Genomic DNA, 17,142 nt, shown 5'->3' on the forward strand with positions numbered 1-17,142 from the left:
TAAGTTAACTATATGTGAAATGAGGTGAGTCTCTCAAGCCAGTTATTAACAGGCAAGTAACACCGTTGGCACTATTATCAGGACATCCAGATGCTTATAGTACCACACTGATGAGCATGCACTCTGTTCTGTAGATAGAGGGTTTCAGGCTTCAGTGTTTTCAAGAAGCTATACAAGAACTTAACTTCTTGTAAACTTACGAAGTGTACTTTGCAGATCTTCCCAACATTAAAGAAAAATATAGAACAGTATTTCCTTGTTTTTCATTCTGCTTCCCTCCCACAATCCGAGACCCTAAATGAGGACAAAGTTTAAACTCTTTCAGTACATGCTCTCTGATCACCCAAGATGGCACAGAGAGGGCTTGCCATTCATTAACTGGGGCCAGTGAATATGAACTGCTGCTTAAAGAGTGAAATATCTCCAATACTGAAAGCCTAGGAATTCAACACCCACATCTCCTTAAATAATCTCAAGTTATACCGACCATACCAGTACATCAAGATTCTACATACATTTGTTGTGGGAGCGCAGAAGACTTCAGTACAGTATAACCAAATGGCTGTTAGTCCCAAGTAAATCTTTTGCAACTGAATTTTGAAGAAAATTGTATCAATCCTGTCTTCCCCATCAGCCCTGGATAAATTGACAGGAACAAAAAACCCAGCTGTCCTGTCATCATTGACCATGCAGCTACAAATACAAAAACATGGATGTTTGTGGGAAGAAGCTATGTTTAAGTTAAAGTCAAGAAACATAAAAATTAGGACAAAGCAATCCAACATAATTATTTCTCCAGGTTGTTGAGTTATTCCTATATTACAAGCAAAAGGTACCTGCAGAAGCTGACTAACTACAGCTAGGGGGGAAAACTGGAATAGACAAAAAAAATAATGAACCCAGGTTGAAGACAAAATCCACTTCAAATTTTAAACACACTAATCTTACAGAAAGCTCCAGAAGATTTTTAATAACCTTAAAATGATCAATATCTTGGTTTCATATCTCAACCAAAAATACATAGTACCTTCAACAGTGGCCTTTAACAGTCTGAGTTTCTACTAATTTAAGAGAGTGGATTATTACTGTTGAATCACCATTACCAGTCAAATATTCTAAGGGTATGTCTACACTACGAAATTAGGTCGAATTTATAGAAGTAATTTTTTTAGAAATCGTTTTTATATAGTCGAATGTGTGTGTCCCCACAGAAAATGTTCTAAGTGCATTAAGTGCATTAACTTGGCGGAGTGCTTCCACAGTACTGAGGCAAGCGTCGACTTCCGGAGTGTTGCACTGTGGGTAGCTATCCCACAGTTCCCACAGTCTCTGGAAATGAGATTTAAAAGTTTGCGCTTCTTTTCCTGTCTACCTGGCCAGTGCATCTGAGTTGAGAGTGTTGTCCAGAGCGGAGCACTCTCGGATAGCTCCCAGAGACCAATACCGTTGAATTGTGTCCACAGTACCCCAAATTCGACCTGGCAAGGCCGATTTAAGCACTAATCCACTTGTCAGGGGTGGAGTAAGGAAATCGATTTTAAGAGCCCTTTAAGTCGAAAAAAAGGGCTTCATCATGTGGACGGGTGCAGGTTTACATTGATTTAACGCTGCTAAATTTGACCTAAAGTCCTAGTGTAGACCAGGGCTAAGTGTTCCTTGAGTCTCCCATTTAAGTACTGGCTTAGGGTGACTCCATTTAGACGAAAAGAACGAGGAGTATTTGTGGCACCTTAGAGACTAACAAATTTATTTGGGCATAAGCTTTCATGGGCTAAATAAAACCCACTTCATCAGATGCATGCAGTAGAAAATACAGTAGGAAGATTCAGAGATATATACAGAGAACATGAAAAATGGGTGTTGCCATACCAACTCTAACAAGACTAATCAATTAAGGTGGGCTATTATCAGCAGGAGAAAAAAAACTTTTGTAGTGATAATCAGGATGACCCATTTCAAACAGTTGACAAGAAGGTGCGAGTAACAGTAGGTGGAAAATTAGCATGGGGAAATAGTTTTTAGTTTGTTTAATGACTCATCCACTCCCAGTCTTTATTCAAGCCTAATGTAATGGTGCCCAGTTTGCAAATTAATTCTAATTCTGTAGCTTCTCATTGGAGTCTGTTTTTGAAGTTTTTTTGTTGAATAATTGTGACTTTTAGGTCTCTAATTGAGTGTCATGGGAGGTTGAAGTGTTCTCCGACTGGTTTTTGAACGTTATAATTCTTGACATCTGATTTGTGTCCATTTATTCTTTTACATAGAGACTGTCCAGTTTGGCCAATGTACATGGCAGAGGAGCATTGCTGGCACATGATGGCATATATCACATTGGTAGATGTGCAGGTGAACAAGCCTCTGATAGTGTGGATGATGTGATTAGATCCTATGATGGTGTCCCTGGAATAGATACGTGCACACAGTTGGTAACGGGCTTTGTTGCAAGGATAGGTTCCTGGGTTAGTGTTTTTCTTGTGTGGTGTGTGGTTGCTGGTGAGTATTTGCTTCAGGTTGGGGAGCTGTCTGTGAGTGAGGGATCGTCCTTCAGGATAGGTTGTAGATTTCCCCATGCTAATTTTTCCCCTACTGTTACTCACACCTTCTTGTCAACTGTTTGAAATGGGACATCCTGATTATCACTACAAACTTTTTTTTCTCCTGCTCATAATAGCCCACCTTAATTGATTAGTCTCATTAGAGTTGGTATGGCAACACCCATTTTTTCATGTTCTCTGTACAGGTCTCTGTATCTTCCTACTGTATTTCCTACAGCATGCACCTGATGAAGTGGGTTTTATTTAGCCCATGAAAGCTTATGCCCAAATAAATTTGTTAGTCTCTAAGGTGCCACAAATACTCCTCGTTCTTTTTGCTGATACAGACTAACACGGCTACCACTCTGAAACCCGTCTCCATTTAGACTGAGATCTGACAAGATTAAAATATTGCAGTAAGCTTCAACAGTATTTGCATTTTTTTCTGAGGCATTCCAGTATACTGGAGATCTTGATATTATTCTCCTGAGAGTTTTAGAAAGAGAAGTGTCAGATAGTAACATACAACCAGATCTACAAATACTATTAGCAGACAGGTCCAGGTAGCAGCAGGAGGCCATTCCAAAGCCAGATTTGCACATATCTCCCCTGAATGTGATATCAAAGAAGGCAAAAGGGGAAGACAAGGATGATCCATCACCTGTTCTACCCCTGGGGCTCACTGGCAAATGACCATATTGACCCCCAGTTGCATTCAGTGAGATATTTGTCATTTGATGCTGCAGTAGCCATGGTTAGGGAATGTGTCCATGGGGCACTGTTGGCAAAATGTGATATGAAGTCTGCATTCTGGTTGCTTCCAGTGCATCCCAGGGACTTAAAATGAAATCCAAGCAGGTTAGAGGGCCATTACTATTTAGATAGCCATGCTCAAGGGGTGCTCAGTGCCATGTGCCACTTTTGAATGACTCATCTCCATGCTGGAGTGACCAAGGGTACGTGAGAGTGGTTTGCCTAACACAGTGCACTATCTCGATGACTTCTTATTTGCAGGAAGGTTAGAAACAGACAACAGAGTTCATGGTGCAGGCATTTCAGAACCTAGCTGAGAACCTCAGGAACCTCTTTGCCATAGAAGAAACAGAAGGTCCAACCCAAAGTTTAATGTACCTGGGCATCAAACTGGCCACAATTCAGGGTGTTTCTAGGTTAGCAACAGAGAAGTTGGAATTGGTGAGGGAACTGCTACAGGCTCTTAAAGGGGCAAAGAAAATGACTCTAAGGGAACTACAGCTGGGCATGGGACACCTAAACTTTCCATGCCAGATATTGGGTCGTGGTCCAGCATTGTGTGTCCATCTTGCATCTGCTTCCTTTGGAGTGCAAAAACCCCACCAATTTGTCAGAACGACAAGGGGAATGAAAAATGACTTAAAGTGTGGAAAAGATTCCTGGAAGTGTTTAATGGAGTTTCAATATAGCGTTTGCACTGGTGGCTCAAAACTGAGCTACAGGAACAGTCTGACACCTAAGGAGGGACAGGTTTGGGGGTTTACTTTCAAGGAGAGTGATGTGCACAGAGGTGGCCAGAAAGCTGGGGGGCTCAGGGTATTACAGGGTATCACCTTCCTTGAATTTTTTCCCCTATATGGATGGCACTCATTATTTGGGAAGCAAAAACTTTCAGAAAAGTCCATTTCTGACAAGACAATGAAACTGCAGTCACTATCGTAAGTAGACAGTTGGCTAAGACTACTCAGGAAACAAGGGTGATGAGAGATTTTGTTTTACACTGCTTGCATTTTAACATTTTTTTTTTTTTTTGTGCAGTTCATGTCCCGGGAGTGGATAAGGGTGTTGCTGATGCTCTCTCTCAATTTCAGGCTGACAGATTCTGGAAAGTCACCTCACGCACCAGCTCACACATCCACAGGTAATGCCTCAACAACTCTGAAACCTTGGCCCAAGACTTCTGTAGGACTAATAAAGGACTCTGCTGCCCCATGGACTATGAGGGCCTATAAGGCCAGCCTTTCAGAATTTAGGTAATTTAGGGCACAGGAAGGGCTTCACCATGGATGGCCCATACTTACACACTAGGTGGTGTAATATGTGATGTCTTTGACTTACTGCAATTTGGCTCTCTTCCCTGTCTCTGGTCAGCTAGCAGGCCCATCCTACTGGAATAGGTTGGTAGGTTTCCCAGACCATTGTGGGCATTTCTGAGTGGAGAAACTCTTAGAAAGGTGGTCTAGGAGGGGCAGACAGGTTATCTGTAACACAGGAAACCTGGATAGAGTTAGTACAGGCTGTGCAGATGTGGGAGGGAGGCCATTTAATCAAGGGAACATTTGTTGTTGCTTTCTTTGGTGCTTTTAGAATGAGCGAGCTGGTGTTGAAGGAATATGCAAATGGCAGCTTGCACCCTGTAAAGGCAATGAGAACTTTTCTAAAAATACAGGGCTTGCAACCAGCACTATTGTTCATACACCACGATGGCAGCTGCCTGATGAGATACCAATTCGGCACAGTATTGAGAAAAACTTTGCACTACTTGACCCCCCCACCAAAATTGGTACTCTTTCTTTCAGGATCAGGGCAGCTATGTCACAGGCTGCAGGGGGCTTTGGCCCACGGTAGGTGCAGGTAATAGGGTACTGGAAATCAATGCATTACACGACTTATATCCGCACTAAAGTAGAAGACAAAATCTTACCTAACCCAGTGTGCTTTTTTATTTGAGAAGCTACACAAAATGTATGCAACATCTGGATTTGTGAGCACTATATACCGCATTATGCCCAGAAGAGGGCACGCAGGACTGAAGCTGGAGCTCAGCTGGGTGTCAGGGCCAAAGCAGTTTGACTCCAATGGAAAGCATATTCCTAGACACTGGAACTTCAGTGATGGGGCATAGGACCGTCTGTTATCAGCCGGAAGTTTTCAGAAATGAGGGCGTACAGTTGGCGATGGAGGTTCTAACAGACTGCTACAGGATGTGATGGAAATGGACTGGACAGGAATTGTGGTACCAGACCATGTAGTCAGGTCGGGGCAGTGACCAAGCTAATTGCTGCACCCCCAGTGGCCAGTTTCCAGTGCAGTTAAGAGAATAAAATGAATGGTTCCCAAAAGTAAAAGACTTGGGATTTTTGTGCCTTGGGCCTCACAGGCCGAGGTCAGAAATTGTGGCCTTCAGGGCCTGAGGACTGCATCCTGCTCACCCCTCATGGAGGCGGAGAGGAGGGTGCATAGACTCAGAACTGAATCCTGGGGGGTAGGCTGAGGAGAGCCTATCCTGTAGTATAGGTTATATGGCAAGGAGCCCTGTAATTCTGGTGCCAGTTATGGGTTATATGACAAGCAACACTGTAACCAATTAAATGTCTGGTATAGGAGAGTATGAGGGAATAGGGAACAGTGGCACTCCCTTGTGTTACAGTTTAATAAAAGTTGGGGCCTGCCGCTTAATTCCAGGCACGCATCTGTCCTCATTTTGCCTCTGTGTCCATATCAAAGGGGAGCCTCTGCTCAATCACCAGTGTTGACTAAAATTCTAGAATGCCTACCTGGCTCCTTTGATTGCACAAAAGCACATGAAACAATTCGACACCACAGTGTAACGAAGCACAAGTTACTTTAATGTTAAGAAATGAGAGTTATTTCCCCTGAAAGTAAACTTCAGATTTGAAGTGATATTTATTTGCCAGAAATTCAAAAAGGAAACATGACTGCAAAAAGCATAGTGAACTACCAAACCCAAGAATAGCAAGATTTACGGCCATTTTAATTAGTTTAAGAATAAACCAGCCTAGATTTTATACTCAGCACTCTGCCATCTGAACTCATAGGGAAAAAAAAACCATGGAAACTGTCAACAGTTCAGGTAAATTACAGTACACCATTCTCATTCCTGTTTTCAGTAGTGTTTTTTAGGGCCGGTACTTCATGAACAACAAGTTGTACTGATGTTTAGTTTTGCCTTGAGTGACTCATGTGCTGGACAGCATTCAATGGTTAATTCCATTTTGTAGCCTCATCAACTTTTGTAACTCCTTTAATAAACAATGAAACATATAAAAGTAGATATACACAAGAGAACACAAATCAAGATACTGAGAGTGAGCACAGATTTCCTTGTTTACTAAGGTTAAACGGAGTCTCTGTTTATATTCAAGTTTTTTGCGACCAAAAGCTTTTTAGAACACTTTTGAATGCGGGTAACATCTTTTGGGATTACATTTAAATTAAAAAACAAAAGTCCACGTACAGTAGAACCTCAAAGTTACGAACACCTCAGGAATGGAGGTTGTTTGTAACTCTGAACAAAATGTTATGGTTGTTCTTTCAAAAGTTTGCAGACAAACATTGATTTACCACAGGTTTGAAACTTTACTATGCAGAAGAAAAATGCTGCTTTTAAGCATCTTAATTTAAATGAAACAAGCATAGAAATAGTTTCCTTACCTTGTCAAATCTCTCTCTTTTTTTTTAAAGTAGTTTACACTTAACACCATACTGTACTGTATTTACTTTTTTTTTTTGTGGGGGGAGGGTCTCTGTTGCTGCCTGATTGTGTACTTCTGGTTCCAAACGAAGTGTGGTATTTACTTGTCAGTTCATAACTCTGGTGTTCGTAACGCTGAGGTTCTACTCTATGTGATTAAAAACCTTTAATCTGTAAACTAGAAAAACTGGAAGAAAACCCTACAGTTTCCCTGTGTCCAGGCACAAACAAATTTTGACTTAAATCACAAACTTAGAACTTTTGTATAAATGAATATAAAACACTTTCTTCCCTGAACTTCATTGGAAAAGTGATATGGGGGAAAAAAATCTCAGACTTTTTTCATCACATTCTTAAAAGCATATGCTGTGATGGGATGATAAATCACCACCGTTTGAATACAGTCTCTTCACCGCTGCTTGTAATTCCACCAATGGATCAGAAAGGACTGCACTGAGGTCATGGAGGAAATGGCTGGAAATGCGTCTCTGTGTTGTGGCTCTATTTTATCTTATTTTCAGATGAGGGAGCACAAAGGAAGGCGACACAGGCAGGGACTCCTACATACATGGAGTGAGGAAGGGATCAAGTTTACATTCTGCTCACAGAGATAAAAGGCTTGATCTTGAAAGATGCTGAGCATTTTGCCCCCAATCCAGCAAACAGCACATGCTTCACTTCACAGGGACTACTGGTGCTTAAAGTAAAAACATGTGCTTAACGCTTTGATGGATCAAGGGTCAAGGTGCTCAGCAAACTGATAAATTGAGGCCACAGTGACTAGATGGTGGAGTGAGACAGCTGAAAAGCCCTTACTGACAGCATACATTCTCCAGTAACCTCTACAAAGCTACAGGCAATTGGCCATATGGCCAGTATCAGTCAGAGCTACTTCAACAAATTGAGTGATGATATTTAAAAATTTTCTACAATTAGTCTTAAGGAGAGTTCTCAACAAAAAGCAAGTGAGTGACACTATAAAGGGGTTCCTATTTCTTCACTTGGCTGTTTCTACATTCCCTGTCACCCAGTATTTTTAGGTTTTATTTCCAGCTCACTATTCTTAGGTTTTAATTATTATTTTTGGGGTCTGTTTTTTTCTTAAAACATTGGCACAGCTTTGCCAAGTGACTGAGTATCCTACAGAAGAATAGCATGCAACACTTTTCACATAACTTCGCTGAGACATGATGGGTGGTTTGTTTGGTTTCTGTTTCCTAACTTCATGATGTAATGTAATCCACCTGGGTTAATCCTACAACATACGTATTCTGTAGCAAATTCTATGGCAAACTGTGGCAGCAGAGTGGAAATTCTGTGGCAACTTAATTCAAATTAAAAAAATTAAGGTTTTCAATAAAATGAAAAAAAAATTATTAATTCAGTTTATGCTCTCCTTGCAGTTCCAGTTGTGAACTTGCAAAGTATTTTAGTACTGACAATATATAAACTACAACATAAAATTTGCTAGGGAGAAATGTGTACAGATGACTTGAGAAGAGGAAGAAAATTTGCAACTGTGGGACATCACCTGGATATCGCTGCTATATAATGAGCAGTGAAGTTTTAAAACTTATTAGGTTTCAAAGCTAAAACCATTAAGATTAAACAGAATATACAGCTTCCACACATTTTCAGGCTGCCTACAGTCTCAGGACAGCAAAGCTGCACCTTTTTATAGATTCATAGTGTCTAAGGCCAGAAGGGACACTTAGATCATCTACTTGACCTCCTCTATATCACAGGCCATTAAATTTCATCCATCCAGTTATTCTGAATCCTATAACCCTAAAGTACAGCTTGTGCTTGGATAAACACATAGCTTCCAGAAAGACATCAGTCTTCATCTGAAGGCATCAAGAAAGACAATTCTTGGTAGTTTGTTCCAAAGGTTAATCACCCCCACATATAAAAGTCTGTACCTTATTTTTAATTTGTATTTGTCTGGCTTCAGCTTCCAGCAATAGGTTCTTGTTATGTCTTTCTCCACTAGATTAAAGAGCCTGTTAGAGGTGGTCTTACCGCCCCATGACCATGAAGGAACTTATATACTGATTAAGTCACCTCAATCTTCTTTTTGATAAACTCAACAGATAGAGAGCTCTTTGAGGACTAGAGAAAATGCCTTAAAGTGAGACACGCAAATTATTTAAATGTGAATTAAGTAGAAGAGAGAAACTTTTTACTGCAATCATAAGGGTTAGAAACTTTTTAAAAAAAAACTGAAAAAAAAATGTAGAATTTACTGCACAATCACTGTACAAAAATCTTATGACCAGAGAATACACAAGACCCTGGTAATTGCTAGCGAAGCATTGTCCAGGGAGAAAGATATTAACATCTCCTTTTCATTACTATCACAGTTTTCTTATATTTTTATTGGCAATGGTTGAGTGTAATACTTTATCTTTCAGATTCTAATCATGTTGCAGTTTCTCAGATTAGAAATAATCATTGCAAGATTTGGGAAGGAAAACAATAGGTATAGACTGGGTCTTTAGCAGACTTGGTTGGGAAAAAAATGATTTGCAAAAAAATTCAAAATTGCAAATTCATTTTCATTCTGCAGGTTTCAAAAGGAAGTCATTTTTCTTTTATTCAAAACAATTCGGGTTTAAAAATTTCTCTCATTTCTTTTGTTCCCCCTCCTGTTTCTTCCCTCCACACCACTCAGTCAGTCTCACTTCTCCTCCCCTCTATAACAAAACGGGGCTTGGAAGGTAAGGAAGAGGGGAAAAGATATGGGGGGAGGAAAACTGATAAGCCAAAAGAGAAAAACCTAAATATTTATTCAATTTAATTGAAAAACAGAAAATTTAGAAGTTGCAAAAAAAATTTTTTTTTCAAAACGAGAAAAGGCCTTTATGAAAAATAGTCAAAATTTCAGCCAGCTGCAGTCTTCTCTCCAAGCAAGAGAGATACAAATTATAAGAACAAAAAAAAACCCATATATGGCAGCTTCCTTTTCAAGCACTACTCAGTTGTTCTGAGTGTTTCAATAAAGACCAAGTAAAATACAAATGGAAAGCCAGTGTATATCATCTTGTGCCTGTGTGAAGGAAGTAGGTTAATAACTTGGAGGGAAGCTATTTTCCAAGTTATCTACCTCCAAATATAACAAAGATAGAACAAGATAATGAACAGAATGTTTTGCTGCATTAAGGTAAACTGCATGTCCTAAATAACAAGGGTCATTAATGTTGCTTCAACCATAGGCGGTGAGTAATGGAAGCTTGAGGAGCCTAAAACTCTGTCAACTTCATGCCGCTTGGGGAGGGAGGGGACAGCGGCACGTGCCCATAGGGCCTGTGTCCAAGGGCACTGGCCAATTTGGCACCCCTGGAAACATCTCCCCCTGCCACAGCCCTGTAGCTGGAGGTGTTCCGGCTTCCTGCTGTGGCCCCATCTCGGAACCATGGCAGTGGGGGTGGAAAGGAGCGAGTGGGGGTGGAAAAGGACAGGGGAGGGGCTCCGCTGCTGTCCTGGCCAGTGCCAAGCTCTCAGTTCTCCACCCACCCACCCACCCCTGTCCGCCCTGGATGAGGGGGGGCTGAGAGCAGCGAGCAGGGCGCTAGCCTCCCCAAGGGGAAGCTTCACCCGCCACCCATGGCTTCAATGGTAAAATACAGGATTTTAAAAAAAAATTGTGTATTTACAACTCAACTAACAGCAAGTTTAGTGCAACTTCGTTTCATGGATTTTTTTTCCCCATAGAGTCATAAGTTTAATGAAATTCTGCTAGTTTAGGCATTAACCTAACAATTAACAGATGGTTTAGCAATTGTTCCGCCTTCCATTTAGCTGTGATGCTTGGAGTAACAGTGCAGATTGGGATCTGGAAAGAAATATACTGAAAATGATTCTTCCCCTCCTCCCCATGATCACAATTTTATGCACTCTATGTAAAAAACAGCCCTGAGAAACATCAGCACATTTTCCACAGACACTATCTATGGAATACCCACCACAACTTAAAATTTAACACCACTTTGCCATTCAGTTTAATTCAAGCTTGGTCATAATTATTTGCATAAGTATTTTATAGATATTCAATAGCTCAGATTCATCCATTCTTCTTCTTTCATTTAGCTCCTTCCATATCAGTTGTTTTAAATCTTTATGAGAATCCAACCAGCTCCAACAAAATTTTTTGTGAGGTTAAATTTTAAAAGGACTTAATGCTAACAAAAAAAAAACCCCTAATGTTATTTCTTTATACAATACGAAAACTTTTGTCGGGCTCCAGGTATCCTTGCAATATTTAAATAGACAAAACCACAAGAACAACTTCCAAGTAACGCAGCACTCTTAACAATAAAGTACATCTGTTACACCCAATAACTACAACAAAGATACTCCACAGGGGAAAAAATTAGATCCACAACTCTCTCCAAATGCCTAAACAAACTGGTGGGCTTTGTACTGTGCCAACAAAGGTCAAGACATTCTGCTTATTCCTACTATGGAGGGAAATGAATGTCTAAGTAACGGGGTCTTCTCTCATGAAGAATGTGATGCCAGCAGCTCCCTCTCTCAAAACAGCACCAGAGTCTCCGTTGAATGCAACCTGGCAGTACAGTATAAAGAGATAGATGGTTTCTCAAGCAAGCCGTTCAGGACTTTACATGTCAGCCCCAAAACTTTAAGATACACATAAAAGCCAGGAAGAAGTTGATACAGTTCCCAAAGTTCTCATCTCCAAGTGAAATACTCTTAAAATAAATCACCTGCTGCATTCTTCACCATCGAGTCTCAGGTAGGTCATATTACAGTAAGCTAATCTCCAACATCTAATTTTAGTGTTTTGCCACATACAGTGCAAATTCTCAACTATCCAAATTAAGGAAAAAAAAATAGACAAGAGTGATCTTATATCGTATACCCAACACAGTTTGTGCTTTTACAAAAGTCTAACAATAATGGCACACAGGATGAAGTTATCTGCTGCACGCAGATTGCAAACTTTATGAGCAACAGTTTCGACATGTTATGGTTTCCACAGCATATAGTCATGTTATATATCTTTTTTTTCCCCAGAAGTGTAAAGAATACTATAAGTTTCTAAATATAACCACATTAAAAGATTACTTACCTGCATTAACTATAGTGTCAACCTCAAGCAATGTAATGTCACCTCTGTAAAGAGAAACCTTCTCACTCAGACTTTTCTTCACCTGCAAAGCTTCCTTAGTGTTTTCATCTGCAAACCAAGAAAAAAAAGTTATGAATGATCAGAATATGAACAATTGTAACATCTTGCATTAGAAATTTAAAACACGGAGACAAGATTCAATAAAGGATTCCTATTACATTACCATTGTCAGCTTAACATAATATCTAATTATTATCTGTGCGCCCACCCCCTGCAGCTGGAGCCGCTCTTGTGTGCCCCCACCCTGCAGCCTTGGCAGGGGCTGGAGCTGGGACTGTACCTTCCCCTCCCCTCGTGGCGGTGGGGCTGGGACTGGGACTGTCAGCCCCCTCCCCACACCTATGGGGATCCAGGTGTCATTCCTCCCCCTCCTGCCCTCTCTCCCCTCATTATTTTTTAATAAAAGTCACGACAGGTCAATTTGTGTTTATTGCCCGGACCTGTCGGTGACTTTTACTAAAAATAACTGTGACAAAAGTTTAACCTTAACTATGTGACAGGTTTCAGAGTAGCAGCCATGTTAGTCTGTATCCGCAAAAATAAAAGGAGGACTTGTGGCACTAAACTTGTTAGTCTCTAAGGTGCCACAAGTCCTCTTTTTCTTAACTATGTGGTTATTCTTAAGAAAAGGAGTAGTTATGACAATTTTCAGTTTTACCCCTAGAGGGCACTGATAGCCCAAAAAGGGACACAAGCACTTGATAACTACTGTACCAGTTCCAAAACATAAATTACTGTAAATTTTTGCTTAAAAATAAAGCCTCTTAAATGCCAACAAATTATTAATCAATTTGTAAGCACCTAAAGGATAATAGGGTTATACAGAATAGCCAGAATGAATTTGTCAAAAAAAAAAAAAAAAAAAATCAAGCCAAACCAACCTAATTTCTTTCTTTGACAGGGCTACTGACCTAGTGGATTGGGGTGGGGGAAGTGAACAGCAGAGAGGAAATATTTTAATTTTAATAAGGCTTTACAGTCCCAAATGACATTCTCATAAGCAACCTAGGGAAAGATGATGATTTCCGAGAGGTGGGTGCATAATGGGTTGAAAAATCATACTTCGATAGTTATTAATGGTTCGCTGTCAAACTGGGAGAGTGTTTCTAGTAGGGTCCCTCAGGGTTTCTCCTGGATCCCATACTAATCAATATTTTCATTAATGACTTAGATAATGGAGTGGAGAGTATGCCTATGAAATCTGCAGATGACAGCAAACTGTGAGGAGTTGAAAGCACTTAGAAAACAGGATTAGAATTCAAAATGACCTTAACAATTGGAGAATTGGTCTGCAATCCAAAAAAACAGGAATTCAATAGAGAGAAAGGCAAAGTACTATAGTTGGGAAGGGGGAGAATCAAATGCCCAACTACAAAATGGGTAATAACTGGCTAGGTGGTAGTGCTGCTGATAATAGTCTTGGGATTATAGTTGATCACAAAATGGATTCGGAGTCAACCATGTAGTTGAGAAAAAGGCCAATGTCATTCTGAGGTATATTAACAGGAGTGTCATAAGAAAGACACTGGAGGTAATTATTTCACTCTATTCAGCAGTGGTGAAGCCTCCGCTGGAGTACTAGGTTCAATTCTGGATGCCGACATAATGGAGAGTCAAAAACAATGTAAGGTTTAGAAAACCTGACCCATGAGGGAAGATTAAAAATACTGGGGCTACTTAGTTTTGTCACACATACACACACAACGACTAAGCAGGGACCTGATAAGTTTTTAATATGTTAAGGGCTGTTGTAAAGAGGATGGTGATCAATTGTTCCTGTCCACTGAAAGTAGGACAAGTAGTAAAATGGGCTTAATCTGTGACAAGGGAGATTTACGTTTGCTATTACAGAAAAACTTGTAACTATAAAGATAAATCAAGTTTTGGAATAGGCTTCCAAGGAAAGTTGTGGAATCCACATCACTGGATGGCTGGACAAAAACCCATCAGAGATGGTTGAGGAAGGACCAAGTAAACCTAAACACAGTGGCTGGACTTGACCTCTCCTATGTTTTTACGATTCCATATCGGAACACAGAAAAAACTCTGTAAGTAAACATTTTTAGAATTAGTTTTCATGTGTGTTTATTTGGTTACTGCCATGGCACAAAAAGCAACACACACACACAGGGGAAGTGGGGTGGGAGAATGAGGGGAATCTTAATTGCAGCATTAGTTACTGAAGCTACTCTTAACTACGAGAACAGCTGCATGAACTGCAGCCTTTAGGGAAGAAGCAAACAAGGATAAAAAACGATAGAAAAAGAAAACTTAAGAAAAACCTAAACAGGCCCATCATAATTTATATGAATGATTTGCAAGGGTCACACAATTAGCCCGAACACCCCAAACACATAGAACCCCATCATTACGTCAGGGCTGTAACCAGTGCGGGGCAAGCAGACCAGCAGCCCAGGGTACAAAACAGTGGGGGCTGAAAAATGGAGCAGTGTGGGGAGGAGCACATGGAATCACATGTCCCCACCCCCCAGATTTCTGCCTTCCATTTAGCACAGAGGTTTTCAAACTGTGGCGACGTGCCTCACAGTTTGAAAGCCATTGCCTCCTGCCAGGAACCAGCAGATCAGAAGCTGGTGGGAGCCACATGGCATGCTCAGGCCCCTAGCTTTCTGTACTGTGGGAGCTGGCTGGCAACCCTCCTTGCCCTGTTTCCCAAGCCGGACTGCCTCTGCATGGCCAGGCGCTCCCCAGGCAGAGTGGGTGGCACAGCTCTGAGCCCTGTCCCAATGCACTCTTGCCAGCTGGCACTGGGTTCCTTCGGGGGAGAGGCAACACATCCTGGAGCCAGCCCTTATCCATAGAGCCCAAGGGGAGAGCTCCAGGGGGCGGTGCCAGCCATCGCCAAGCTCTTTCAAAGGAGTGGTAAGAGCACGTCAGGGGCGCAACTCGGAGCTGTGTCATTTGGCCTGCCTGTGGAGTGCTCAGCCCAGCTCAGGGAGCAGGGCAGGGAGGGCTGCTGGGCAGCCAACACCCTGGCTCCAACACCGCCAAGACCCAAGGGCCTGAGCAGACTAGGTGGCTCCCACCAGGTTCTGATCCACGAGCTCCTGGCAGGAGGTGACAGTTTTCAAATTGTGGAGCACACCCTCACAGTTTGAAAACCTCCTGTGCAAATGGAAGACAGAAATGGGGGGGGGGTAAGAGCGGGGAGAGAAACGTGACCCCATGTGCCCTCCCACACATCACCTCTGGGGCGTGCAAATATGCTTGCTCACCCAGGTGCTAGAATGCCCAGCTACAGCTCTGCATTACATACAGAGCTGATGATGGGCAACCTTCATGAATAAATCTAAAACTGTAGGTAGCAATCAGATACAGTCCAAATGGTCTAAATCACTGAGGGCAAGAGACTACACACCCATTAGGCTTTACACACTTATGATTTAAACGTTTTTTGTGAACTTAGAGTAGGAGGAGGGAAACTCATTGTGCCTTCTGATTATACATGTTGCAGCTCATCTCAATTTTAGAGTATAAAAGGCAGATGTTAGATCTGTCCATAATTTATCAGTAGAGACTTTGTCATGTTTTAACCCAGTAAACCAAACATACGTTCATTCCTGTACTGTGGGAGTCTGCGTCATAAGTACAGTACTAAGATGACATTTTTAGAGTAATTTTGCTGGCGTATTATAGTTGTCACCCCTCTCTAGGCTTGGACTCAAGCCCACATCAAGTCAAGTGAAACTGAACTGTTAAACTGACAATTTAATGAGAAGACCTTTCCAACTTCAATGAAATGAAATCCTTCATTACAAAAAGAAACGCTGAAGGGAAGATTTAGTGAGAGTAATGAGAGAAATGTGTAAGATTATGGCACACTTTCCTTCCAACCACTTTGAGCTATTTATCAACCCTTACAATACTTAGTTTCGCTCTGATTTGTGCTTGAAGAGTTGATATTTCTTCTACCATGCAGGTGGCCAAAAAATATGATCTCATTAACTCTGCTTTAGACCATGAGCTTCAGTCTGAAGACAAAAGCAACTCTTTGCTTATTCAAGCTTTGAAAGAACTACCACCTACAGCCATCAACATTTGTAAGAACAAAGATCAAAATTTATTGACATCAACAATCCAAAACTCAGACAAGCACTTAGGGGATGGATGGAGCTGGTATTTGTTCAAGAGCCATACATCCAGCCATTATCTAAATCCATTTTTCACTGCACATAGCTATCTCCCTTCCAAATGTTCATCCCGAAGACCCTATATCACAATCTCCACTTTTGATCAATGACTGTTGGATTCTCCTGTCACTTCGGTGGATGAGCATTCAGCTAGCATTGACGTGAGTTCTGGGTTTGTTTCTATGGATTCCCACGTGGGAAGCAAGTCTGATCCTGGATTTGCAAATGTGACTGCATATATCTTTCAAGTGTAATCATCGTTGGGAAAAAGGTTTGAGGCACTGGCCTTACGATATGCTCTCTTCTCCTGCAGAGACCTCACATACCTCTCCTTAAAAGTGGGCATGGCCTCATGGCACGAACCTCTCCATCTGTATCTGTCCAGTGCAACAAGTTCCCAGGTTCTAAGGTCTATCCTGAATTCTTAGAGGTTGGCCTTCAAGGTATCTAAAGACATGTCGACCTTAAAATGCATTCCTGTGCTCAGCTGACTGTATAGCACTGCTTTAAGTATATACATCCGACCCAGCAAAGTTGAGCGCTGATGAGCATGCTCTCGATGCCAGGGATTTGCCACCTCCCAAGGACTTCAGTGTTGGAGATCCTGTCCTGCCACTTGATGTTACATATCGATCTTAGGCAGCGAAGCCGGAAGCTCTCCAGCTGCTTGATGGGATGTTGGTAGAGTATCCCTGTCTCACAGTCACAGAGAAGTGAGGTGAGTACAACAACACAACAGATTTTTATCTTAATTCTGTGGCAGACTCCACACTTCCTCCAGAGCTTGTGCCGGGTACTGAACGATCTCATCATATACCCTGGCATGGCTGGAAAGCA

The 17,142-nt window shown here is 41.4% G+C and overlaps 1 protein-coding gene across 2 annotated transcripts in view; it reads right to left on the reverse strand.

Annotated features, from left to right (window-relative positions):
• Positions 1–17,142, reverse strand: part of MACROD2 (mono-ADP ribosylhydrolase 2) — a 1,311,577-nt gene that overhangs the window by 1,242,886 nt on the left and 51,549 nt on the right. For both annotated transcript variants that reach the window (XM_073339563.1, XM_073339564.1), the window contains exon 3: positions 12,095–12,202. In XM_073339563.1, coding sequence (XP_073195664.1) covers positions 12,095–12,202 — 108 coding nt within the window. The remainder of the gene's footprint in view (positions 1–12,094; positions 12,203–17,142) is intronic.

This window comes from Lepidochelys kempii, chromosome 3 (assembly GCF_965140265.1).
Source record: "Lepidochelys kempii isolate rLepKem1 chromosome 3, rLepKem1.hap2, whole genome shotgun sequence".
NCBI lineage: Eukaryota > Metazoa > Chordata > Testudines > Cheloniidae > Lepidochelys > Lepidochelys kempii.